We start from the raw sequence: 26,684 nt of genomic DNA, 5'->3' as shown, positions 1-26,684 counted from the left end.
TCACGACAGTCGATTTTATGGGTTATGACAATGTTTTCCTTTTCGGAAGAACTTTAAGTTGCTTCCAAATTTTCACTATTTTGTCGTCTGGGTGCTGGATTCACAGAGCCGTGCCTCGGCGGGCGGCCTGGCGGGCTCCAGGATGCTGAGGGTTCGCTCATGCGGGGGCGTGGCGCCCTCTGCGACTCCAAAAGGCGAGGCCCCGCCTCTCCCCACGAGAGCTCTCCCCTGCAAGGTGCGCGCCCCCTGAGTCCCTCCCACGTTCCAGGGGCGCCGAGGCCCAAGGAGGGCGAGGACGCCACCAAGCGCCCGGCCACCAGAGGGCGCAGCCCAGAGGCGAGCACTCACTAAAGGCGCCTGCGCAGGGGGCTGTCACGTGACCCACCGCCGCTGCTCTGGGCGTTGGATCCTGAAGTTGCTGCTACTGGTTGGGCGCGCGTGCGCGGAGGTGAGCAGGAGGCCGGGAGCGCCTGCGCGGAGGTGAGCAGACCCGACTGCCGGACCCGGCCTGCAGTGGTCTCAGCGAGCGGCGGGGCGGGGGGGGCGGGGGATCCGCGGCATCCCCACAGAGTGGAGGCTTGGCCGGTACGGGCAGTCGTGACGCCCGAAAGGGGAGGGGTCGATCGATAGGGGGATTGGTCAGTGCTTTCCTACTGGAGAAGTTGAGCCCATCGTGCCAGGGCCGCGAGCGGCAGGAGGCAGCAGTAACATCGGGGACCCCGGAAACTCCACGGTTCCCACTCACTGCCCCCGAGCTGGGCGAGGAAGGCTGCGCTTGCCCCCGTTCACAGGGAGGAAGGTGAGGCATAGGAGGTTGAGAACCCTTTATATCCCTCTGCCGGTGGTGGAGCTGGGCTTTGAACCCAGCTTGTCTACACCACCACCGTGGCCTGGGGAAGCAGCAGTGCTGAGACACTTGCCTGAAGGCGGGGTGACCGGCCCTCTGGGTCAGCAGTGCCACTTGATGTACTGACCTTCAGTTCTTCCCCGTTTTCTCTCTAAATTGTCAAGCGCTGTGATTGTGGCTCTTCCCCATTTTAGGATCTCTTCCCTTTCTAGGCTCTCTTCCCTGTCTGTAAAACGGAAGCAGGGAAGGGCATGGGGTGCTGCCCTGGCTGTGCTTCTGGCCAGCTCTGCAGCTTCTGAAGTCTGGGTTGGAAGGGCTGAGGTCATTGCCCAAGAGCTCCCAAGTGAGGACCCCTGGACTCCACTCTGAGTCCCTTAGTTTCTGAGTCATCATGATCACAAATGTGTCTGGCAGGGTCAGGTGAAGCTGGGACACTATGTGGTATAAAAAAAGATATTAGTCTTTGTCTCCAGTTCCTGGCACACAGCTCCTAAAAACCCTGGAATCTTGGGGGTGGTAAGAGTGTCTTTTATATGCTAATGAGATGACTGGGGGCTTGTAGATAGCTTCAAAATTGGGGCTAGTCCCCAGAAGGACCAAGGCAGGATTCGAGGGGGGGAACTTTCTCTTGGCCTTCCTCTGGGTAGGAGGCTCGTGATTAAGAGAGGGGGCTGGTGATTAAGTTAATCACCAGCGCTCAGTGATTTCATCATTCATGCCTACATAATGAAACCCTAAACTAGTTGGGGTTTGGAGAGCTTTCAAGCTGTGAACACATTTTGGTGCTTAGAGGGTGGCCAGCCCAGAGAGGGCCTAGAAGCTCAGCACCCCTTCCCCATACCTTGCCCTCTGGTTGTTCCTGAGTTGTATCCTTTATAATAAACAGGTAACAGTAAGTGAGTTCTGTGAGTTGTTCTAGCCAGTTGTCGAACCTGAGGAGGTGAGGGGTGTTGTGTGAACCCCGGAATTTATAGCGGCTTGGTCAGAAGAACCGGTGACAACCTGGGACTTGTGGTTAGTGTCTGAAGTGGGGGAAGTCTTGTGGGACTGAGCCCGCAACCTGTGGGGTCTGCGCTAAGTCTGGGAGTTCGTGTCAGAATTGAATTGAATTGCTGGACACCCGGCTGGTGTCGGGAGAATGGGAGAATTGGTTGGTGAGAAAAAGCTCCACGCTTTTGGTGTCATAAGTGTTGTGAATGAAAACAGTTCACTCTTGCATCTAACATACTGGTGGCCCATGGTGGCCAGAATGTTCCAGGTGACCGGTCTGTGTCTGTAACAGGCTTGGACTCTCAGTGACCTGGGCGCCCTTCTGCCATGCGTGTGACTTTTCCCCAACACCTGCATGTTTCTGGAGGCCATGAGAATGCAGCTCACAGACCTCCCGCCACAGGGAGCTTCACTGACAGAGGCTCAGCCGCTGTGCTCTGAAATCATCACTGCACTTCCTGCGAGGGGCTGCCTCCCAGCCCTTAATGCTAGGGCAGGCCGCTTCTGGGACATCTGGACCCCCCTAACGGCCAACTTTGGCTCAAGGAACCCCAACCCTGTGGCCTTGCCCAAGCTTCCCTAACCTACGTGGCCGTCTGGGGCTCTTAGATCCACCACCCTCCCATGGGGTCGGACCTGCACGGGTGTGTTGGTGCTCTCAACCCTCTCTGGCAACCTCCCCAGTTTCTCTCAGACAGATAAAAAGGACCCCCTAGGGGCTTCCCTGGTGGCGCAGTGGTTGAGAATCCGCCTGCCGATGCAGGAGACACGGGTTCGTGCCCTGGTCCGGGAAGATCCCACATGCCGCGGAGCAACTAAGCCCGTGAGCCATGGCCGCTGAGCCTGTGCGTCCGGAGCCTGTGCTCCGCAACGGGAGAGGCCACAACAGTGAGAGGCCCGCATACCGCAAAAAAAAAAAAAAAAAAAAAAAAGGACCCCCTAATAAACTCCTTGCCTGTTTAGTCCCATATCAGTGTCTGCTGCTCGGAGGAGGAGCTGGACCAACAATGTTCCCTATAAAATATTTAGAACATACAGATAATCAAGACGCAGGTAAGAACAGTCTTAGTACCAGAGTAAACAGAGTACACTCCAGTGCAGCTGCTGTGACGGAGGCCCAGAACCAGCGCCCACATGAGCCTGACTGCAGGGGCGGGGAGGGGCTCCGCCTGCCCAGTCCTGGGGGCCAGGCTTTGCTTCTGTGCTTGGCCGTCCCTGAGTGTTGCCCTGGGCTGCAGTGCCCAAGACCCCTCACAGGTGTATCCACATCCTGGTCAGCCCAAGAGGGACAGAGGGAGGGCACACTTCCACCCCACTGGCCAAGACTCACCTCGGCCACAGTGTTCATACGGGAGCGGGACTTACCTACTATGGGAACTTGTTTGTTCCACTTGATGTATCACGTGGGTCTTTGTGTGTTATTATGTTATTTTTACAGACATTCTAGATGCATTTATTTGTAACATATTAGAAGATTTCACAATGCACAGGATTCTGCAACTCCCTGTTTGGGACTTTTCTCTCCTTTTCCTTCTTCCTCCCTCCCCCAGGTCTGCCCTGCTTCCTCACCAGACCTCACTTCCAGCCTGTGCGCTGCTGGGCTGGCCACAGGTTCATGTCTGGAAGCTGCTTTGAGAGTCTTCTGAGGCCCTGGCCACTCCCTGCTGCCGTCCCTTTGAACCTGGTTCTTCTGTCTGCAGGCCTCCTGGGCCCGCTGCCTGTACATGATGAGGTGGCCACCCTGTTCCTGCCCCCTGCTGGGGGTCTGCGCCCTAGTCTCCTTGGCCCTCCTGGGGCACATCCTGCTTCATGACTTCGACGTGCTCCCCCGAGAGCTGCACATCTCCTCCCTAGAGGAGATTTACCCAGCTCGCCAGCCCAGAGCCAGCGGCCAAGGGCCCCAGCTCATCCCAGGGCGCCACAGCAGCCCCAGGGCAGCACCCACACGGTGCGACGTGCCCCCCAACGGCCGCTTCGACTGCGCCCCAGACAAGGCCATCACCCAGGAGCAGTGTGAGGCCCGGGGCTGCTGCTACATGCCTGCAAGGCGGCCTCCGGGCACCCAGATGGGGCAACCCTGGTGCTTCTTCCCTCCCAGCTATCCCAGTTACAGGCTAGAGAACCTGACCACCACCAAGACGGGCTACACGGCCACCCTGATCCGTGCCACCCCGACCTTCTTCCCCAAGGACATCATGACCTTGCGGCTGGACGTGCTGGTGGAGACTGAGAGCCGGCTCCACTTCACGGTGGGCGGGCGGGGGCTGGGCAGGGGCAGAGAGTGTGCGGACAGTGGACAAAGACAGACTCTACGGGGTGTTTGTTTATGCACAGACGTGTATTGTGCCCTCACCTGGAGGCTGGGTGTGAGCAGAGACAGTGCCTACACTCAGGGAACAGTGGGCCGCTAGGACAGTGACGAGGAGGTTCTACAACATGTTCTAGGGGGCAGGGCTCAGGGCGAGGTGGGGGGAGGTTAGGTCCCCCCCAGGAAGTGACATCCCAGCTGGGACCTAAAGTAGGAGTCAGGAAGGGGAAAGGTGGAGAGGGAGGAAGGGGGCTGTTCCAGGCAGTGGGATCCCAGCCACTGAGGGCAGGGCCTCTTGTCTGGTTTATTCCCTGCTGCTTCCCAGCCCCTGGAACAGTGCCTGGCACATAGCAGATGCTCAGTAAAAACTTGTCAACTGAATGAATGTGCAGACACAAAGGTGAGAGAGCCTGAAGCACATAATTCAGTACGGCCCAGTTATTTTAACAAAGTCACTGATGACAGCCATGGATTACTGAGTGATGACTGTGTACCAGACACGGGCTGGGTGTTCTGATTATGTTTTCTCATTCGCCCTGTGACTCGATATGACAGGTAGAAAAATGTTGCCAGATTCAGCAAATAAAGATACAACTATGAATTTCAGATAACCCAGGAATTAGTCTTTTTTTTTTAGTGTAAGCATGTCCCGTGCAATATCTGAGACGTGTTTATACTAAAAAAATTGTTTATCTGAAATCCAGATTTCCCGTGTCTTACCTGGCACACCCCACAGGAGGCGCTCTCCTGGCTCTATAGACGAGGAAACTGAGGCTCAGGGATGTGGACCAATCTGTCCACACGCTCACGCTGTGCGCGGTCACCCTGAGACTTGAACTGACGCCTCGCTTCTCTGGATGGTGAAGGATGGAGCAGACAGGTGTGCAGGGGCAGCCGGCCACCAAGGGCTTCATGACACCGCTCTCGTCCTCTAGATCAAAGATCCCACCAACCAGCGCTATGAGGTGCCCTTGGAGACCCCACGTGTCCGCAGCCAGGCGCCGTCCACGCTCTACAGCGTGGAGTTCTCAGAGGAGCCCTTCGGGGTGATCATGCGGCGGAAGCTGGATGGACGGGTGCTGTGAGTGCCCAGTTTCTGTGCCCACTATCTGCTGGGAGGGTTAGGGAGCTGGAGGGCATCGTCCCTGACCCCACTGTGGTCCACCCTCCTGCTCTGGCCTGGCTGTTCCTTGCCCTGCAGGGCCCTCTTCAGAGGGGACATTTGGCAACAGCTGGAGACATTTTTGGTTGTCACCACTGGGCATTAGGGTGCAGGGATACTGCTAAACACCCTACAATGCACAGGCCAGCTCAGAACACGGAGCGATCGGCCCAAATGTCAGTAGTGCATCGGCTGAGAAACCCTGGTCCAGTCTGAAGTGGCAACCCCACTCCAGGCAACACCCCCAAGCCTGCTTGATTCTTGTTTATTTATCACATCAGTATATCAGGCACTGCAGTGATTAACTCATCCAATCCTCATAACAACTGGGATGTAGGTGCTGTTATTATCCCCACTTTACAGATGGGGAGACAGAGACATAGGCCAGGTGCTTGCTGGCAGGTGACGGAGCCCAGCCCAAGCATCCGTGCTTTCGGCCACACTGCTCCATGTCCCTCCGGGGTTTGTGTGCCCCCACGGGACCTTACCTTTGCTTGGACCATGGCTGCCATCTGCCTGAGGCAGGAGCCTTTTCGGTTCCCTCCTGAACCGCCAGCTCCTAGAGCAGTTCTGACCCACAGCAGAGCTCGGGTATTTATGGAGAGAATGAGGGTGTTGTTTGGTCTCGCCCTCACCTCCCCCCAGCCCACTCCCCAGGTGTTGGATGCACCGAAGCATCTTTTAGACTCAAACGCTGTGGCTGTGAGTCCAAGTGTCCGGTGTTGTTCGGGCCCAGAAGCACCCTCCGTACCCCCAGCCACGGGGTCAGCAGTTTTGCCGCGGCTGCCCGCTGGCCCTGATACCGGGCTGTGCAAGCGTCTTTCCCGGGATGCATCCCATGCACTTTGCCCACATAGTCCTACACGAATATGTGCTGGCTGACGAGGCCCTGCTCTGCACCGAACTCTGCTACACGCTCAGAAAGAGGGAACTTGGACTTGCCCAAATCTTCAGAGCACTTGCCTTCTGAAGTGCATTTCTTTCTTTTGTGGCCTGTTCATTTTTCGGCCGGGTGTTGTGGACCTGCTCCCAGGACTGACATAGCAGAGGGAGGTAGAAACAGGCTGTGCAGATGCAGGGTGTGGGCTGGCTCTGCAGCTGAGGGGGGCCTCTCTGAGAAGCTGACCTTCAAGCGGAGTTTGGAGAGAAGTTTTTTAAGCATTTTATCAGATCTTGGGTTTGAACGTGCACAGACACCCACAGGCAGGTGAGCAGTCTTACACACAGGCTGGTGGGGTGTAGCAGGAACTCGTCCCATGAAATTAGCCGTGACGCGTCTTCCATGCAGAGAGTGACCCTGTACGTGGTTTTTGCCTTGCTCTTGACCCCATGGAACCTTGGGGCACCCTAACTGCCCCTGGCTGGGCAGCTCCACGATGTCTGGGAGCAGTTTGGCCCTCCTGGGAGGTACCCAGGGCCACGACTCCCAGGACTGGAAGGGTTTTGGGCAGCTCTTACCCAGCACTTGCTTGTGGTCAGGGCTCATGGGGCCATTGACTTCTGGTGCAAGGCCACCTGGTCTCTTCTGGCAGGCTGAACACCACAGTGGCCCCCCTGTTCTTCGCCGACCAGTTTCTGCAGCTGTCCACCTCCCTGCCGTCCCAGCACATCACGGGCCTTGCTGAACACCTCGGGCCCCTGATGCTCAGCACCAACTGGACCAAGATCACTCTCTGGAACCGGGACATTGCCCCGACGGTAAAGGGGTGGCCAGGGTGGGGTGTGCGGTCGCAGGGGCTTCAGGGGCCAGGACGTAAAGCAGGGTGTCTGCCATGTCCCAGCCCGATGTGAACCTATATGGATCTCACCCTTTCTACCTGGTCCTGGAGGATGGTGGTTTAGCTCACGGGGTCTTCCTGCTGAACAGCAATGCCATGGGTAAGCAAGAGGGTACTGGGGCCCTCCACATCCCCCAGCAAGTTCTGCTTCTGAGCTCCGGGCCAGGATTTCCCTGGTGCAGCCACCCCCCTTCCTTCATAGAGGGGGCTGGGGCTCTCTGCACCTATCTGACAGGCTGGAGGTAGAGGAGGGGCCGGGGGGGTCGGGTCTCGTACACTATTCTGAGAAATGACCAGTGGGCTGTGGCCTCTGCCAGCTCTGTCCTTCAGTGCCTCTAAGGTGGGCTCTGGGACCTCTGACCTGGGTGGGGTGGGGCTGAGGCCATAAAAGGGGCCCCAGGCCCAGCTGCTCAGTGTCTTCCTGTCCTGCTCCAAGGATCTCAGCAAGCTGGGCTCAGAGTGACTGTCCCAGGGCCCCCAAGCTCCCCGTGGAGAGCTCACCCCCAAGCTCTCCAGCAGTGGTTTGGCCCATTTGTGCAGTGCCGTAGGCCCTGGGCAAGGGGGGTGAGTATTTGTCCCTGAGCCCCAGGGCTGCTTCCCTCAGATGTGGTCCTGCAGCCCAGCCCGGCCCTCAGCTGGAGGTCGACAGGCGGGATCCTGGATGTGTACGTGTTCCTGGGCCCGGAGCCCAAGAGCGTGGTGCGGCAATACCTGGACATCGTGGGTAGGCCTCTCCCCGGCCCTGGCCCCCGGCCCCTCCCTCCCCAGCCCCTCCTGCCCCCTCACGGTCGCCTTGGCTCCCAGGCTACCCGTTCATGCCACCGTACTGGGGCCTGGGCTTCCACCTGTGCCGGTGGGGCTACTCCTCCACCGCCATCACCCGCCAGGTTGTGGAGAACATGACCAGGGCACACTTCCCTCTGGTGAGTGCCGGGGTGGGGCCTGGGGTCCCCAGGGTGGGGCGGGGGCAACGAGCCTGGGCCCCGACCGCCCTGTGCTGTGGCTGCAGGACGTCCAGTGGAATGACCTGGACTACATGGACACCAGGAGGGACTTCACTTTCAACAAGGACAGCTTTGGGGACTTCCCGGCCATGGTGCAGGAGCTCCACCAAAGTGGCCGGCGGTACATCATGATTGTTGTGAGTGCCCCCTCCCCTCTTGTGCCACAGGGAGCAGGCTCTTTGGGAAGGAGAGGGGCCCAGTGTCTGGTGGCTCCAACTTTCAGTGGCATCATCCTCATGCTTGCCATGGTCACTGAGAATGTTTCTGAGGGTCTTTTGATATCGAGGGAATATCAGATTTATAGACTTGGCTCCTGCTATCCAGTGATGTCCCTGGAGACATGTGTGTGTGGCTCAGGATCCTTACGGTTGTAGGTTACTTGAACAGCTTAAAGCAAGGGGCGGGGGGGGGGGGGGTCGCATTGCTCAGCTGACACCCCTCCGCTCTGAGAGGGCCGGGTGGAGCTGTGGGCCAGGGCAGCCGGAACCCCAGAAGCTCCGTGAAACTCCTGGCCCTGCCTCCCTGCAGTCAGCTCTGTCTTGTGGGAAGGAGGGCAGGATCTGAGTGGCTCAGGAGAAAGACACACTTCCCTGGGCCAGTCCCTGCAGCCAGAGTGGTGTGATTCAGGGCCTGGTACAGCTGGGGGGCCGGAGGAGGGGAGGGGGAGCCAAGACAACCAAGTGGTCGCCACCACGGATACCTCTCAGGAGAGGAAATCCGTTTGGAATTGGGCTGATGGTCATTTCCATCCCTGCAGCCCCTCTTGAAGGCAGCAGCATCCAGGTCCACTCAGAGCAGGGAGGGCAGACACAGACCTTTTCTTTTTTTATTCTAAATGAAACACTCCCTGTAGAACGTTTGTGAAACTCTGGGTCCTTAAAGCGAAAGTAACGGCCTGCATCCAGGTGCGCCCTTTTTGGCAATGGGGGCGGGGTCACGTGCACGTCCACACGCTGCACACGCAGCGTGTTGGCGCATACGCGGCGTGTTGGCGCATACGCGGCGCATCCACCTGTGCCTCGTTAACGTTTATCGAGAGCGTTTTCCCGTTTTCCCAGCGATGGGTGCCAAGGCTTTGGGCATTTCCCTCTCATTCTGACCGGTTTCACTCCCCAGGATCCTGCCATCAGCAGCTCCAGCCCTGCCGGGACCTACAGACCCTACGATGAGGGTCTGAGGCGGGGGGTCTTCATCACCAATGAGACTGGGCAGCCGCTGATTGGGCAGGTACAGCAGGGCCTGGGGGGCGAGGGGGAGAAAGCAGGGGTCCCTGGGCAGTGGGACTGCGGGGGGGGGGTGACAGCTGGGGGTGACAGCGGCCCCTGACAAGGAAGACCACCCTGAATCCTTGTGTCAGGGGCCCTTGTTTGCGGGCAGCTCAGAAACAAGTTCCAAAGATGCTTGGGGAGGCCTTGGGGCCCTCCACATCCTCTGGGCCCCCAGGGGCTTCCTGATAGTTCCCAGGCCTTCCCGGTGGGCGGGGCACCCAGTAGACTCCTGACCTCCCAGTCCAGGGTAGGCCCAGAACCAGGAGAAAGGGGGTCCAGCCTGAGGGGAGGCTGGCAAGGCTCCCAGCAGTGCAGATTCTGGGGCCCTCTCCCCATGCTCCTCCCCTTGCAGTCCACCCATCCCTGGGTAGATGAGTGAGGCTACAGCTCTGCCTGCAGTCAGGACACGCAGGGCCTCCATGCAGGCTCCAGGGGCCCTGTCTCCCCTCTGGCCTTTCGTCCAGGTGTGGCCCGGACTCACCGCCTTCCCTGACTTCACCAACCCTGAGGCCCTTGACTGGTGGCAGGACATGGTGGCCGAGTTCCACGCCCAGGTGCCCTTTGACGGCATGTGGATCGTGAGTGTGGCCCCACCCTTGGGTGTCCGGTGGCCTCAGGGACCAGCCCCACTCTCTGCACCAGGCAGGTCACCCACCCCCAGGGCCTCTCTTGCAGGACATGAACGAGCCATCCAATTTTGTGAGGGGCTCAGTGGATGGCTGCCCCAACAGCAACCTGGAGAACCCGCCCTACGTGCCAGGTGAGCTGCCTCCACCTGCCCGCCCCTCCCCCCCCCCAGCACTAGTCAGCTGGGGATTTAACGGCTCAAATCAGGGATTTCCTTCTCTGGGTTTGGAGACTCAAACCTCTGGTTTCTGAGCTTTCCCAGGCAGCAGCCAGCCCGGGAAAGGCAAGGGGTGCCCTGGGAGTAAGGTTCATGTGGGGAGACCCCAGCCACGCAATGCTCACTGGGCATGTGCAGCTGAGGCGAGACCCTTCAGAGGGGGTATTTCAGGCTTAGGTAGTCGGACAGGGAAAAACTTAAAATGGTTAGGAGCAGGCAGACATGAAGTCTGGGTGTGCCAACCACAACCTGCGGCATCGCCTTGCCCTGTCCTTGGAGAAGCGGAGACTGTACAAGGATGCACCCCATGTCCCAAGGGGTCTCTCAAAACGTGGGGGGGCACCAGCCTGCTGGGAGGAGGCTCCAAGGAAACAGCCCCCTCTCCTCCAGGGGTGGTTGGCGGGACCCTCCAGGCAGCCACCATCTGCGCCTCCAGCCACCAGTTCCTGTCCACGCACTATGACCTGCACAACCTGTATGGCCTGACCGAAGCCTTCGCCTCCCACAGGTGAGGGGCCGGGGTGCAGGAAGGAGAGGAGGAGGCCCTGGCCACCCCCACATCCCACCCCCGCCCCCCACCCCAGCTCCATGCCTGGTGCCTCAGAGGAAGGGCATGGTGATGAGACAGGGAGGCCAGGGCTGACCAGGGCCTCTGGCTCCCTTGAGTTTGTCCTCCTCGTGACACATGCATCTTCGAGGGTAAGTCAGGTGGCAGGGCTGACTGCCTGGCAGACAGTGGCAGTGACCTCAGCAAGCCAACTCCTTGCTCCCAGCTTGTCCTTCCTGCTGCACCACCAGGCGCTCTTACGGGCAGTGATGGGGCTCCTCGTGACCCTGCTCAGCACAGCTCTCTGTCCCCCTGCTCCACCCAGGGCTCTGGTAAAGGCTCGGGGGACGCGCCCCTTTGTGATCTCTCGCTCAACCTTTGCCGGCCATGGCAAATACGCCGGCCACTGGACAGGGGATGTGTGGAGCAGCTGGGAGCAGCTTTCCTACTCCGTGCCAGGTGAGCACACCTGTCAGGAGGGGGTGCAAGGAGGGGAGGGTGGGCCCCTCTCCGGGGGTGTTTGCCCAGAGCTGGGTCCTCAGAGAGATGCTGTTGCAATGGCATGGGGCCCGTCGCCAACTCGTGCCATTGGGCTCACCTGTGGTGCCCCTCTCCCAAGCGTCCCCATGTCGGACTCATGCTAACATCAGAATGTCCCTTCTGGTGACCACATTCTGAGCTGCATGAAATAGCATCTGAGCTTAGTTCAAGAGGTGCCCCCACCCCCCTCATCTCAGTGCCTGGTTCCACCCTGCAAAGAAAATTTTGATTTTTGTTCTAAGAGCTCTGATGCTACAGACAGATCTTAGGCCCAGGGATGGCTCAGGAGCCCTGGGGAAGGGGATAGAGGTGACCCCAGAGGTCACAGTTGAAAAGAGCCTCCACCAAACCCCCGGCCTGGAAGTGCTTTCATAGTCGCAGGCTTGCTTCCATGTGCGATGCATCTACAGAGCCTTGGGCCACAGGGATGACCTGCCGAGCTGAGCTCTCGGGTGAGAAGTCCATTCCTCCTTCACAAAGCGGCTGCTGGCTCTGCCCACAGGTGCCAGCCAGCTCTGATTTTCACTCTGGGGCCAGCATGGTGGGTCGAGCCTGAGAACCTGCAGGCCAGTCTCTGAAGCCACCCCAGAGCCGGATTCCTGGGCTTTGTGTCCACCTGTCTGGTTCTTGGGTTTCAGTTCTGGTGTGAGCTGTTGTTACCAAGCTAAAATAAAGCTGTGCAGCTCCCAGGACCTGCTGTGACCCAGACCAGCACTGCTCACAGCCCCAGGCTGAGCCTCATCCTGCCCACTCGCTTCCAGGCTGGGTCCTGGCTCCTGAGGAGACGAGGAGAGGGTGGCCCAGCAGTCTCTAGTCCTGCCCAGTGGTGGTGGGGTCGGCACGGGGCCCAGATGCTCTGGAAGCTGTCTGACCCTTCAGCAACTCAGGGGACTTACTGACCCTCTGCTGTAATGAAGTACCACACCCCAGGTGATTTAAAACAACAAACTTATTCTCAGACTAGAAGTCTGATCACGGTGTTGGCAGGGCCTTGCCCTCTCTGAGACTCTGGACAGAATCCCTCCTTGCTTCTTCCAGCTCTTGGTGGTTGCCAGCAGTCCTTGGCCCTCCTTGGTTTGAGGCTGTGTCACTCTAACCTCTGCCTCTGTCATCTCTCGGTCTTCTTCCTGTGTCCTTATCTTCATATGGTGTTTTCCCTCCTCTTTTTTAATATGGTTTCCTAGGCTATACAGTAGGACCTTATTGTTTATCTATTTTATATATAGTGGTATGTATCTGCTAATCCCAAACTCCTGATTTGTCCCTCCTCCACCCCTTTCCCCTTTGGTAACCATAAATTTGTTTTCCATGTCTGTGAGTCTGTTTCTGTTTCGTAAATAAGTTCGTTTGTATCATATTTTAGATTCCACATATACCGGATATCATATGGCATTTGTCTCTCTCTAACTTTACTTAGTATAATAATTTTTAGGTCCATCCATGTTGCTGCACATGGCATTATTTTCATTCTTTCTTATGGCTGAGTAATATTCCATTGTATATATCTACCACATCTTTATCCATTCATCTGTTGATGGACATTTAGCCTGTTTCCATGTCTTGGCTGTTGTGAATAGCACTCCTATGAACATTGGGGTGCATGTATCTTTTTGAGTTATAGTTTTGTCCAGATATATGTCTGGACATATATCTGGAGTAGGATTGCTGGATCACATGGCAACTCTATTTTTAGTTTTTTAAGGAACCTCCATACTGTTGTCCACAGTGGCTGCACCATTTTACATTCCCACCAACAGTGTAGGAGGGTTCCATTTTCTCCGCAACTTCTCCAACATTTATTATTTGTAGACTTTTTAATAATGGCTGTTCTGACTGGTGTGAGGTAATACCTCATTGTAGTTTTTTGTTTTTGTTTTTAAAGATTTAATTTTATTTATTTTTGGCTGCATTAGGTCTTTGTTGCTGTTCACGTGCTTTCTCTAGTGGCAAGCGGGGGCTACTCTTCATTGCAGTGCATGGGCTTCTACTTGCGGTGGCTTCTCTTTTGTGGAGCATGGGCTCAAGGCGTGCAGGCTTCAGTAGTTGTGGCGTGCAGGCTTCAGTAGTTGTGGCGCACAGGCTTAGGTGCTCCGTGGCATGGGGGATCTTCCCAGACCAGGGTTCGAACCTGTGTCCCCTGAATTGGCAGGCAGATTTTTATCCACTGTGCCACCAGGGAAGTCCCTCATTGTAGTTTTGATTTTGCATTTCTCTACTAATTAGTGATGTTGAGCATCTTTTCATGTGCTTATTGGCCGTCTGTATATTTTCTTTTGAGAAATGTCTTTTTAGGTCTTCTGCCCATTTTTTGACTGGGTTTTTTTTTATATCGAGCTGTATGAGCTGTTTGTATATTTTAGAAGTTAAGCCCTTGTCAGTCACATCATTGGCAAATACTTTCTCCCAGTCCATAGGTTGTCTTTTCATTTTGCTTATGGTTTCCTTTTCTGTCCAAAATCTTATGTTTAATTAGGTCCCATTTATTTTTGCTTTTATATCTATAGCCTTGGGAGACTGACTTAAGAAAACACTGCTATGATTTATGTTAGAGAATGTTTTGCCTATGTTCTCTTCTAGGAGTTTTGTGCTCTCATGTCTTATATTTAAGTCTCTAGGCCATTTGGAGCTTATTTTTGTGTGTGGTGTGAGGGAGTGTTCTAACTTCATTGATTTACATGCAGCTGTCCAGCTTTCCCAACAACACTTACTGAACAGACTGTCTTTTCTCCATTGTATATTCTTGCCTCCTTTGTTGAAGATTACTTGACCGTAGGTGTGTGGGTTTGTTTCTGGGCTCTCTGTTCTGTTCCATTAATCCATATGTCTGTTTTGTGCCAGTACCACACCGTTTTGATTACTGTAGCTTTGTAGTATTGTCTGAAGTCTGGGAGGGTTGTGCCTCCAGTTTTGTTCTTTTTCCTCAGGGTTGTTTTGGCAATTCTGGATCTTTTATGGTTCCATATAAATTTTAGGATTATTTGTTCTAGTTCTTTGAAAAATGTCATGAGTAATTTGATAGGGGTTGCATTAAATCTGTAGATTGCTTTGGGTAGTATGGCCGTTTTAACAATATTAATTATTCCAATCCAAGAGCATGGGATATCTTTCCATTTCCGTGAAACATTTTCAGTTTCCTTTATCAATGTTTTCTAGTTCTCAGCATATAAGTCTTTCGCCTCCTTGGTCAGGTTTCTTCTGAAGTACTTTTTTACTTTTTGGTTGTGCTGTGTGGCTTTGTGGGATCTTAGTTCCTCAACTAGCGATCGAACCCAGGCCCACAGCAGTGAAAGTGCCAACTCCTAAGCACCAGATCACCAGGAAATTCCTCAAAGTATTTTTTTTGATGCGATTTTAAAAGGGATTGTCTTTTTACTCTCCCTTTCTGCTATTTCATTGTTAGTGTAAAGAAATAACAGATTTCTGTATGTTAACCTTGTATTCTGCTACCTTGCTTTATTTATCAGTTCTAGTAGTTTTTGTGTGGAGTCTCCAGAGTCTTCTATATATAGTATCATGTCATCTGCATATAATGACAATTTTACCTTTTCTAATTTGGATACTTTTATTTCTCTTTCTTGCCTGATTGCTGTGGCTAGGATTGCCAATATGTTGAATAGAAATGGTGAGAGTGGGCATCCTTGTCTTGTTCCTGATTTTAGTGGAAAGACTTTCAGCTTTTCACCATTGAGTATTATGTTGGCTTTTATTATGTTGAGATATGTTCCCTCTGTACCCACTTTGGTAAGAGTTTTTATTGTGAATGGATGTTGAATTTTATCAAATGCTTTTTCTGCATCTATTGAGATGATCATGTGGTTTTTGTCATTTGTTGATGTGGTGTATCACATTGATTTGCATATGCTGAACCATCCTTGCAACCCTGGGATGAATCCAACTTGATAGTGGTGTATGATCTTTTTTTGTGTTGTTGGATTCAGTTTGCTATTATTTTGTTGAGAATTTTTGTATCTATATTAATCAAAGATTTTGGCCATGGGCTTCCCTGGTGGCGCAGTGGTTGAGAGTCCGCCTGCTGATGCAGGGGACACGGGTTCATGCCCCGGTCCGGGAAGATCCCACATGCCATGGAGTGGCTGGGCCCGTGAGCCATGGCTGCTGAGTCTGCGCGTCCGGAGCGTGTGCTCCGCAACAGGAGAGGCCACAACAGTGAGAGGCCTGCGTACTGAAGAAAAAAAAAAAAAAAAAAAAAAAAGATTTTGGCCTGTAGTTTTCTTTTTTTGGTAGTGGCTTTGTCTGGTTTTGGTGATGGTGGCTTCATAGAATGACTTTGGGAGTGTTCCATCCTTTTCAGTCTTTTGGAAGAGTTTGAGAAGGATCAGTATTAGTTCTTCTTTGTATGTTTGGTAGAAGTCCCCAGTGAAGCCATGTGGTCCTGGGCTTTTGTTTGCAGGGAGTTTTTAAAAATTACAGATTCTATATCACTTCTAGTGATTGGTCTGTTCAGATTATCTATTTCTTCTTGATTCAGTTTTGGTGGGCTGGATGTATCTAGAAACTTGTCCATTTCATCTAGGTTGTTCAGTTTGTTGGCATGTAATTGTTCATAGTATTCTCTTATGTTTTTTTATATTTCTGTGGTATCAGTTGTTATTTCTCCTCTTTCATTTCTTATTTTGTTAACTTGGTCCTCTTTTTTCTTCTTGGTGAGCCTGGCCAGAGGGTTGTCAATTTTGTTTACCCTTTCAAAGAACCAGCTCTTGGTTTTATTGATTTTTTTTTCTATTTTAAAAAAATCTGTATTTTATTTGTTTCCTCTCTGATCTTTATTATTTCCTTCCTTCTGCTAACTTTAGGTTTTGTTTGTTCTTTTTCTAATTCTTTTAGGTGGTAGGTTAGGTTGCTTGAGATTTTTCTTTTTTTTTTTTTTTTTTTTTTTTTTTGAGGAAGGCCTGTATTGTTATGAATTTCCCTGTAAGGACTGCTTTTGCCAAATCCCACAGATTTTGTTTGGCTGTATTTTCATTATCATTTGTTTCAAAGTATTTTTTTAAATTTATTTTATTTATTTTTGGCTGCGTTGGGTCTTCATTGCTGCGCGTGTGGGCTTTCTCTAGTTGCAGAGACCGGGCGCCACTCTTTGTTGAGGTGCACGCAGGCTCCAGAGTGCAGGTACACAGGCCTAGCTGCTCCATGGCACGTGGGATCCTCCCGGACCAGGGCTCAAACCCATGTCCCCTGCATTGGCAGGAGGATTCCCAACCACTGCGCCACCAGGGAAGCCCTCAAAGTATTTTAAATTTCCTCTTTGATTTCATCATTGACCCATTAGGATTTTTTTTTCTTTTTTTTTTTTTTTTAGTAGTAGCATGTTGTTTAGTCTCCATGTAATTTGTTCTCTCTGTGGTTGATTTCCAGTTTCATGCTGTTGTGGTCAGAAAAGATGTTTGAGATAATTTCTATCCTCTTAAATTTGTTGAGGCTTGTGTTATGTCCTAGTATTTATATAGTCTATCCCAGAGAATAGTCCATGTGTACTTGAGAAGACTGTGTATTCTGGGTTTTTTTTTTGGATGTAATGTCCTGAAGATATTAAGTCCGTTTTATTGTGTCATTTAGGATCTCTGTTGCCATATTGATTTTCTGTTTGGAAGATCTGTCCACTGATGCCAGTGGGATGGTAAAGCCTCGTGGTATTATTTTATTCCCATCAATTTCTCTCTCTACGTCTGTTAGTATTTGTTTTATGTATTTAGGTGTACCTATACTGGGTGCATATATGTTAATGAGTGTAATATCCTCTTCTTATATTGATCCTTTTATCATTATATAGTGTGCTTCTTTATCTTTCTTTATGGCCTTTATTTTTTTGAAGATACAGAATTATATTTAATCATTTTTTGTTGTTGTTACTAAAAGTCATTTTGAATGCTCACTTTGACAATCAAAGATCCCATTGCCCTTTAGCATGGTGCAGCCCAAGGTTACCTGTGGTTACTTCAGGTAACCACACTACAGTCAAGGGCACCATCCCCCTCTCATCTTCAACTCTGAGAGAATAATAGCCCACCTGCACACCCCTGCCACTTTTCTAAAGATTCCTGTTAGCAGAGGAATGAGAACCCTGTCATCTAGGAAATTTTAGTAGCACAGCGTCTAAAGAAATGGCAGCTAATAGCTACAGTAGAGAACAGTAGCTAGCAAATTTCATGCATGGGTCAGAATTCTGTATTTTTATATTCCCATCTTAGTTTAAAATACTAAGCCTCAGTGACCTGTAACATGTGAGAAAGAGTTGGTTACACTTGGGTCACTGATGAGAAAACAAGATCTCGGAAAATGTTGTACAGGCTTTGTTTTAAAGTCTGTTTTGTCTGATATGAGTATTGCTACCCCCGCTTTCTTGTCATTTCCATTTGCATGAAATATCTTTTTCCATCCTCTCACTTTTAAGCTATGTGTGTCCTTTGCCCTAAAGTTGGTCTCCTGTAGGCAGCACCTTGTAGGCTCGTTTTATTATCCAATCTGCCACTTTGTGTCTTTTGACTGGAGCATTTAGTCCATTGACATTTAAGGTAATTATTGATATGTGTTTATTGCCATTTTAAACCTTGTTTTCCATTTGATTTTGTATTTATCCTTTGTTCCTTTTTGTTTCTCCTTTTATGGTTTGATGGTTTTCTTTTGTATTTTCCTTGTGTTCTTTTGGTTTTTGTGAATCAATTTTATGTTTTTGATTTGTGGTAACCTGTTTTTCAAGTATGTTAACCCGTTACTATATCCACTTGTTTTAGACTGGTAGCCATACAGGCTCAAAAAAAAAAAAAAATCTATATTTTATCACTCCCCTCCCCCACATTTTATGATTTTTATGTCCTTTTACATCTTCATGTTTATCCCTTTGCTGTTCATTGTAGTTATCATTGCTTTCACAAAAATATTTTTGGTTTTTTTTTTTAAAATTTTTGTACTGGCTTAGGTGATTTACTTTCCAATTGTGATTTTCTTTTTGCTATAGATTCTTACTTCTTTTCTATTTAGAGAAGACCTTTCAGTATTTCTTTTAGGATAGGTTTAGCATTGCTGTATTCTGTTAGTTTTTGCTTGTCTGAGAAATTCTTTATCTTTCCTTCTATTCTAAATGATAAACTTGCTGGGTAGAGTATCCTAGATTGCAGGTTTTTCCCTTTCAGGACTTTGAATATATCTTGCCACTCCCTTCTGGCCTGCAACCTTTCTGTAGAGAAAGCAGCTGATAGCCTTATGGGGTTCCCTTGTAATTAACTATTTTTCTCTTGCTGCCTTTAGAATCCTCTTTAACTTTTGCCATTTTAATTGTGTCTTGGTGTAGGTCTGTTTGGGTTCATCTTGTTTGGGACCCTCTGTGCTTCCTGTACCTGGTTCCCTCTTCTGATAAGGTCACCAGTCATGGTGGATTAGGGTCCACCCTAACGTCCTCTTCTCAACCTGATTACATCTTCTATGACCCTATTTCCAAATATGGCAACCAGGGGTTAGGACTAGAACTTACCTTTGGAGGGGGATACAATTCAGCCCTAATGGGTCTAGTTTGCCCTACCCACCCTGGGAGTTAGGGAGCAGATGCGGCTTGTCATTCTGCTGACCACAAGTGCAAGGTGCAGTGGCCATTGGTGGACTGACCATCAGGTGGGGGCTGGGTGGGAGGGGCTTTGGGAGGGACCCTTGCCTCCAGCCAGTTCAACAGACATGTCTGTCAGGCTCCTTGGCCCTAGACTGCTCCTGCTGTAGCAGCTGGAGGCCCATCTGACTCTGCCCTCCAGAAATCCTGCTCTTCAATCTGCTGGGGGTGCCCCTGGTGGGGGCCGACATCTGTGGCTTCCTGGGCAACACTTCGGAGGAGCTGTGTGTGCGCTGGACCCAGCTGGGGGCCTTCTACCCCTTCATGCGAAACCACAATGGCCTGAACAGCCTGGTAGGGCGGGGGTGGCAGGGGAGGCTGTGCCCTGGGGAATGCCACTTTCTGTGCCAATGAGCTCAGCACTGGCTGGCCCAAAGTGCTGGGTCTCCTGGGGTGGGGGGACCTCGGAGTCCATGATCCAAAATCCCAGGTGCTTCCTCCACTCCCTTCACTGCAGCCGCAGGAGCCATACAGGTTCAGCGAGACGGCACAGCAAGCCATGAGGAAGGCCTTTGACCTGCGCTACATGCTGCTGCCCTATCTCTACACACTGTTCCATGGGGCCCATGTCAGAGGCGAGACCGTGGCCCGGCCCCTCTTCTTGGAGTGAGTGCATGGGTTGGGAGTGATGGCCTCCAGCCCACTGACCCCAGGGCAGCTAACCTGCTGCAGGGGGTATTCTGGGCACTGAGAGAGGAAGGAGGTTGCAGCAAAATCTGGGCACTCCCCACTGAGGTGCCCCCTGCACCCCCCAGTTCCCACCCATTAGATTCCAGCTCAGGGTAGGGAACCTTGGATAATGGAAAAACCCAGGATGAATGAACACTGAGTACAAACCAGGCCGCCCAGATGGTAAAAGAAATTATAAGACTATCATGATTGAATCCATCTGGGGCTTAAGGGAACAAGACCACTAAAGAAATCCAACAGATATCCCCCAAGTAGGATTTAGTATATCTAAGAAGTTACCGTACCATAAAATGGCACCTCGAATCAGAGGATTAAAGGATTCTCCAGTAGTAAGGTAATTAGTTAGCTATTTGCAAAAGTCAACTTATTTTCCACTCATCCATACAAACCTAAGTTCCAAATGCATTAAATAGTTAAATGTCAAAAATTAAGCTGTAGAAAAAGCTGCAGGAAAACAGAAGTGAATGTTTCTCTATGATTTGTCAGGAGAGGACTTTCTAAGCATCAAAAGCAAAAAAACAAAGGGAAGGAGGTTTCATTTAGGAAAAAAAAGTAACTTCTTTGAACAAGCAGAAAAATACTAAAACTGCTCTGAACATAGTCAAGGCAAACGAATGGGAGAAAACATTATCAATAAAATGACAGTCACTGTCCCTTATGTACAGAAACCCAGACCAGGGGTAAGAGCCAGATAGACATGTGGGCAAGAACACAACTTGCAAACAGGAAATGTGAACAGGACATGCCCAAGTAGTCGGGCAGGGAGAGGTTATTGGCTCTTGCCTTGACTTAAGTTGGCCAGAACCGGCCCTGCCACATGTAACCCAGGTCCTCTGGCTCCTGTCCATGCCTCCCCATGGGTCCCTTGAGCCCACTGACCTCAGAGGTCACCAGGCCCCCCTGCCCATCCCTTCTGTTTGAAGGTTCCCCAAGGACCCCCACACCTGGACCGTGGACCGCCAGCTCCTGTGGGGGGAGGCTCTGCTCATCACCCCCGTGCTCGAGGCCGGGAAGGTTGAAGTCACTGGCTACTTCCCCTGCAGCACGTGGTACGACCTGCAGACGGTGAGTCCTGGGGCCCTGAAACCTGGGAGGACGGGGGGAGATGGAGCGGGTCTTCCCTCCGGTACCATCCATGTGGACCAGAGAGTGAAAAAGGAGTCCTGGTTACATGAGGCCCCTCACCTGGGTGCTCCATCAGCATCATCCTGTGCGATCCTTACAGCACCCATTTTCCAGATGGAGACACCGAGGCTGAGTGGGTGACTTGCCACCAAGCTGAGCTGGAACTCCAGTTCTGCTCCCAAACTCCTGCCCCTTCTTGCATCCTCTGCCCTGCCCAACCCTAGCCCTGGCTCAGGCCTCGCACGCTCTGTCCCCAGCATGTGGCCAGACCTTTGCTCTCAGCTCCCAACAACAACACAGGAGCTTGGCAATGCCCAGGACCCTTTGTGACATGACATCCCCCTCCAGGTGCCAGTGGAGGCCTTTGGCAGCCTCCCACCTCCTGCACCCCTCACATCTGCCATCCACAGCGAGGGACAGTGGGTGACACTGTCTGCCCCACTGGACACCATCAACCTCCACCTCCGAGCCGGGCACATCATCCCCATGCAGGTACTTGGGCTGGGTCCCTGATCCTATTTGTCCAGCCCTGGGGTTGCTGGGACCCCACATGCCTCTGTTCAAGTGGGGATCTGCCCCCAGGCAGAGACGATACTTCTGAGGGTTGAGGCGGAACTGGGCTGGGGAAGGACAGGATACATCCTTGCACTCACTTGCTCCCAGGCCTGGTGAAGGAGAGGCCTGCTTCACTGGCCTTTCTCAGAAAACAGTCTGTTAGTCAGTCTGCAAACCTGTGGGCCTTACATCCTCTGAGGTGTCCACGGGCCTCCAGGCCGCTCGGCCGTAGGCTGTCGTGCGGATCCTGGCTGCTTCTCGCATGGCACTGTCCCAGCCTAGTGCTCCTCACACCTGGGTCTGGAGGCCTCCACCAGGTTTGGGACAGTGACGTGGGCCACCCGCTCCCAGGGCCCTGGCCTCACGACCACAGAGTCCCGCAAGAAGCCCATGGCCCTGGCCGTGGCCCTGACTGCGAGCGGGGAGGCCCGAGGGGAGCTGTTCTGGGACGATGGGGAGAGCCTAGGAGTGCTGGACCGTGGGGCCTACACGCAGGTCATCTTCCTGGCCAGGAACGTGAGTCCTGGGATCCGCCCAGGCTGGGGGCTGTCTTGGGGTGACTATCCTGACTTGGTGAGGGGAGCTGGCCTGGGGTCCTGGGATGGCCACCTGTCCCTGGGTCAAGCAGACTGAAGGGGAGAAGAGCCCGTAGGCCAACTGCTGTGGCTGGAGTCCCCCGCGCTGCACCAATGTCCTAGGGTTTGCACGGTGTGTGCTGCCGACCTGCCCTCCCCATCTGCTGTCCAAAGGCCCTGCCCGGGTGGGGCTTCCTGTCCCAGGCCATCTGCTCACACCTCTGGTCCTGTCTCTCTGCTTCGGCCAGAACACCATCGTGAACCAGCTGGTGCACATGAGCAGTGAGGGGGCTGGCCTGCAGCTGAGGAAGGTGACCGTCCTGGGGGTGGCCACAGCCCCCCAGCAGGTCCTCTGCAATGGTGTTCCTGTATCCAACTTCACCTACAGCGCTGACATGGAGGCAAGAGAGCCTATATTTGAGGCCTTCTGGCCTGTCCTTGAGGGTGGGCGAGGGGGCGGGAGGTGCCCACTGAGCTGGCATCATGGGATTCCCTGTCCAGAAGGGAGAGGACACTCAGGCCTTACAAGGGGCGGAGAGGAACTGATCCTCGCGGGGAGGAGTGGGAAGGTTCGGTCCTCGCACTTCACATTTTTTCTCTGCCTGCGTCCACACTGGCGGCCCCTGGTTAAAGGGCAGCTCATTTCCAAAGCAAATTAACGCAGCCACTGCCAAGAGTGCTCGGACGGAACAGAGCGAGGCGCTCCCAGGGCTAGGACAGACCCCATGTCCACCGTCCACCCACGTCCACAGACTGCTGTCTGCCCCGCCTCTGTTGCCAAGCAAATTTTCCTGTTTCTTGTCCCCAGACCCTGGACATCCCTGTCTTGCTGGCGATGGGAGAGCAGTTCCTCATCAGTTGGTCTTAATCCCGGGCCCAGTGGTGTGCTGGTCCTTTACACACCTCCCGGCAGCCCAGCAGCTGCACCTTCGGTCGGCGGTGTGTGGGCCTTGGGTCAGAGTGCTTACCCCAAATCGCATGTCACTGACATCCCTGAACAGCCGGATCTGCTGTGAGTCTACCTCCCAGGCTCTGGGCCAGCAGCTCTTCTGAGTCTTCTGTCCAGATCCCAGTTGGGTCAGTGCCGAGGGGTGCCGTGTCTGGAATGTTTACTGGAAGGTTTGCTTCACTGTAGCCTGTCACTGTGATGCATGCACTGTCAGTCACTACTGCCTGCCTGTGACGCAGGGGTGGTGCTTGGGATGGGGTGGTAGCTGCACCCCAAGGTCCTGCCTCGGGCAGCTCTGCTGCTGCTCTGACCTGATGAAAGCACAGAGCTGGGGGCCGCTGCAGACTGCTTTCTGGACAGCTGCCCCCGACAACAGGTGGAGGCTGTCCACCAGTTTGACAAGTAGGCCCAGACACTCGGCAGAATTCATGGGACTTGGGGAACCCTTAATCTGAAGTGCAATTATTTTTAATAAAAGGGGCATTTGCAATTAAGCTTCTGCCGGTCCTTCTGGGATTCAGGGTAAGGAGGATGTGTCAAAAGGTTCTGACACAGAAGCAGGACTCCATCCTTGATGGGCCCCTGGACGTTCCCGGGCAGGGTGTGCATGTGTGCTGTACTGTGCACGCTCAAAGCAGCACCCTCACGCCCCCACCTCACACGCTAGTATCACCCATCTCTAAGGTGACTGGAAAACAGCCAGCCAGGCCTGGTGTCAGTCACGTGGTGGGAGATGCACCCTCCCCTCCCCCGACCCTGCCCAAGGGCTATGTAGACTAAGCTGCTACCCCCAACACCCCTGTTCCCAGCCAACAGCTGGTCTGCTTTTGGTCACTATAGACTAGTTTACATTTTCTGGAATTTTATATAAATGGAATCATATAGCATGTATTTCTTTTCTTTTTTTTTTTTCCTCCAGTACGTGGGCCTCTCACTGTTGTGGCCTCTCCCGTTGCAGAGCACAGGCTCCGGACGCTCAGGCTCAGCGGCCATGGCTCACGGGCCCAGCCGCTCCGCAGCATGTGGGATCTTCCCGGACCGGGGCACGAACCCATGTCCCCTGCATCGGCAGGCGATTCTCAACCACTGCACCACCAGGGAAGCCCGCATGTATTTCTTTTGGTCTAATCAATTAGTCTAATTTGAGACTTATCCATGTTGTGTGCTTTTTCATTGCCAAATAGTTTTCCATTGGATGGACATGCCACATTTATCAAATTTTCATGGATGTTAGGACTGTTCTCAGTTTTTGACTACTGTGACTAAAGATGTGGTAATCATGGACCAGTCTGTGAACGGACATGTTTTCATTTCTCTTGAGCCAACACCAAGTGTGATACCGTCAGGTCATATGGAGGGTGTGTATGTGACTGAACTGTCTTCCAAAGTGGGTGACCCACTCCGCACTCCTACCAGCCTTGCTGTCGCTTGGCGCGGTCCGTATGCTCACTTCCAGCTGTTCCAATGACAGTGGATCTCGCGGTTCTGATTTGCAACTGAAGATAGCGAGCATCTCTCATGGACTTGTCACCCATAAATCTTCTCTGGTGAAGTGTCTGTTCAAGTATCTTGCCCATTTTTTACTTGGATTTGTTGACCTTATTATTGAGTTACAAAGTACATTGTTTTTCCATTGCTACCATAACAAATTACCACAATCTCTGTGGCTTAAGATAATACAGATTTACTCTGTCACAGTTCTGTAGGTCAGAAATTTGACATGGTCAGCTGGGCCAAATTAGGTGTCAGCAGGGCAGCTTCTTCTCTGGAGGCTCCAGGGAGAATCCGCTCCCCTGCTCATGCAGGTTGTCAGCAAATTCAGTCTCCTGAGTGTATGGGTGTGAGGTCCGCATGTCCCTGTGGTTGTGAGCCAGACGTCCTCCTCAGCTTCTAGAGGCTGCTCCACATCCTGGCTCGTGGCACCTTCATCTTCAAATCCAGCAATGGTGGGTTGAGTCCTTCTCACCCCTGAGAATCAATCCTGCCTCTTCCATTATACCACTCTCTGACCCATGGTAGCCCAGAGCATTCTTGACTTTAAAGGGCTCATGTGATCAGATAGGGTCCACCTGGATAATCCAGGATAATTTCATCTCAATCTTTAATTGCACCTGCAAAGTCCTTGGCATTAATGTAACATATTCACAGGTTCCAGGGATTAAGATGTGGGCATTTTGGGGCACCCACCATTCTACCTACACATAAAGTTCTCGATATTTTCTAGTTTAAGTCCTTTGTCAAGTATATGCTTTGCAAATATTTTCCCCCCTTGCTCATGCCCTTTTTGTCTTTAAGTATAATTTTAGAGGAGGAAGTGTAAGATTCCGCACCTGATTTTTGAGGTATAGTTCACATACCACACAATTTTACCACTTTAAAATGTATGATTCAGGGCTTCCCTGGTGGCGCAGTGGTTGAGAATCTGCCTGCCAATGCAGGGGACACAGGTTCGATCCCTGGTCTGGGAAGATCCCACATGCCATGGAACAACTGGGCCCATGAGCCATAATTACTGAGCCTGCGCGTCTGGAGCCTGTGCTCCGCAAGAGGCCACGACGGTGAGAGGCCCGCGCACCGCGATGAAGAGTGCCCCCGCTTGCCTCAACTGGAGAAAGCCCTCGCACAGAAACGAAGACCCAACACAGCCATAAATTAATTTTTAAAAAATGTACAATTCAGTACTTTTTAGTACATTCACAGAATCGTGCAACCCTTACCTCTGTCTAGTTCCACAACGTTTTCATCACCCCCAAAGAAGCCCTGTACCCTTTAGCAGTCAGTCCCTATTTCCACCTCTCAGCCCCCAGAAAACCACTTACCTGCTTTCTGTCCTATGGATTTACCCATTTGGGACATTTCACAGAAACGGAAACACTGTGGCCTTTTGTGACTGGCTTCTTCCAGTTAGCCTATTTTCAAGGTTCATCCATATTGCAATGTGTCAGCACTTCATTCTTTCCTATTGCAATATTCATGTGTACTTACCGTATCTTTCAGTCGATGGGCACTTGGGTTATTTCCACTTTTGGGCTATTATGAATAATACTGTGAACATTTCTAACCTGACACACCAGCCCCTTGTTTCAAGACTTAGCCACCATGGGTTAGAGCTGAACCCACCTGACCTGTGACGCTAGTGGCCCCAAGCACCTGCCCAAGAACCTCCACCCACGTGCATCAGTGCCAATGTCCCATTGCTTCCCTCCCTGAGCCCGCAGTGATGCACACTCCTTTCCTGGTGCTGAAGGACACTGGTGAGCTCACCTGTGCAGTCTGCACTCCAGACTACTGCCTACGCAGAAGGATGCCCTCAAAGGGAAGTATTTTAATTGCTCCTACTGCCCAAGAGCCAGGCTGCTTTCCAAAAAGTCTGTACCTACTGACGCCACCATCATGCACCCCACACCTTCACCAACACTCAGGGTTAATGGTTATGAAAACATAACACTTCTGAATCACCCCCAAGGATACACATTTCCGTGGATGTTTGCATTTCTTTGTTACCTTACTTGACAGCATCTCAATTAGGTTAAGTTTCTCAGGTGTCTTACCTTCTGGCTTGTTTCCTGCTTGCCGCTCCCTGAATCACCGATGGTGCCCTGTGCACAACCCCTCCTTAGCTGTGACCGGTGGGCTCATTAGTCCAGAGGAAGCCTGGCTGCTGAATCCTTCCTCCTGGTTATCTGCCCAGGGCACCATCCTGCCCCTCTGCATCTGGGCACACAGACCCAGGCCAACCCAGAGGAAAGTATTTGTGGTCTCAACTCCGCCACCTGCCGTCCATAAGAAATGGGATTGGGTACCAATCTGGGTAAGTGTGGAGAGGCCAGGCAGCTTACCACTTCCATTTCTCCATCTTAAAGATCAAAAAAGAGCGAAATGAC

At 52.3% G+C, this 26,684-nt stretch overlaps 1 protein-coding gene across 13 annotated transcripts; it reads left to right on the top strand.

Annotated features, from left to right (window-relative positions):
* The first annotated feature begins 362 nt into the window (after window positions 1–362).
* On the top strand, window positions 363–25,026 carry GAA (alpha glucosidase). 13 transcript variants are annotated; one of them, XR_010838011.1, is made up of 21 exons: window positions 363–480; window positions 3,388–4,086; window positions 5,081–5,226; window positions 6,840–7,005; window positions 7,089–7,185; window positions 7,690–7,809; window positions 7,890–8,008; window positions 8,095–8,226; window positions 9,206–9,316; window positions 9,822–9,935; window positions 10,033–10,117; window positions 10,592–10,709; window positions 11,074–11,207; window positions 19,049–19,200; window positions 19,364–19,512; window positions 20,520–20,661; window positions 21,070–21,213; window positions 21,628–21,792; window positions 22,100–22,252; window positions 22,660–22,863; window positions 23,720–25,026. XR_010838011.1 is itself a non-coding variant. In XM_067020435.1 (20 exons), the coding sequence occupies exons 2-20, from the start codon at window positions 3,562–3,564 to the stop codon at window positions 22,717–22,719; spliced, it is 2,808 nt and encodes a 935-aa protein (XP_066876536.1). In that variant the 5' UTR covers window positions 363–480; window positions 3,388–3,561; the 3' UTR covers window positions 22,720–23,294. The 13 variants fall into 13 exon arrangements, 4 of the variants coding, with proteins under 4 accessions (XP_066876536.1, XP_066876534.1, XP_066876537.1 ...); XR_010838006.1 differs by having other exon boundaries at window positions 22,660–22,928; window positions 23,759–24,496; XR_010838005.1 differs by having other exon boundaries at window positions 22,660–22,928; window positions 23,720–24,496.
* Window positions 25,027–26,684: the final 1,658 nt, after the last annotated feature.

This window comes from Kogia breviceps, chromosome 19, assembly GCF_026419965.1.
Source record: "Kogia breviceps isolate mKogBre1 chromosome 19, mKogBre1 haplotype 1, whole genome shotgun sequence".
Classification (NCBI taxonomy): Eukaryota; Metazoa; Chordata; class Mammalia; order Artiodactyla; family Physeteridae; genus Kogia; species Kogia breviceps.
This window is presented reverse-complemented; position numbering and strand designations above follow the sequence as displayed.

Excerpts from the sequence above, each read along its gene's own strand:
- GAA (XM_067020433.1), top strand. The coding sequence starts at position 3,562 with ATGATGAGGTGGCCACCCTGTTCCTGCCCCCTGCTGGGGGTCTGCGCC. Across the intron at positions 9,936-10,032 it reads CCTTTGACGGCATGTGGATC|GACATGAACGAGCCATCCAA; the intron begins GTGAGTGTGGCC and ends CCTCTCTTGCAG. Across the intron at positions 21,793-22,099 it reads TCATCTTCCTGGCCAGGAAC|AACACCATCGTGAACCAGCT; the intron begins GTGAGTCCTGGG and ends TGCTTCGGCCAG.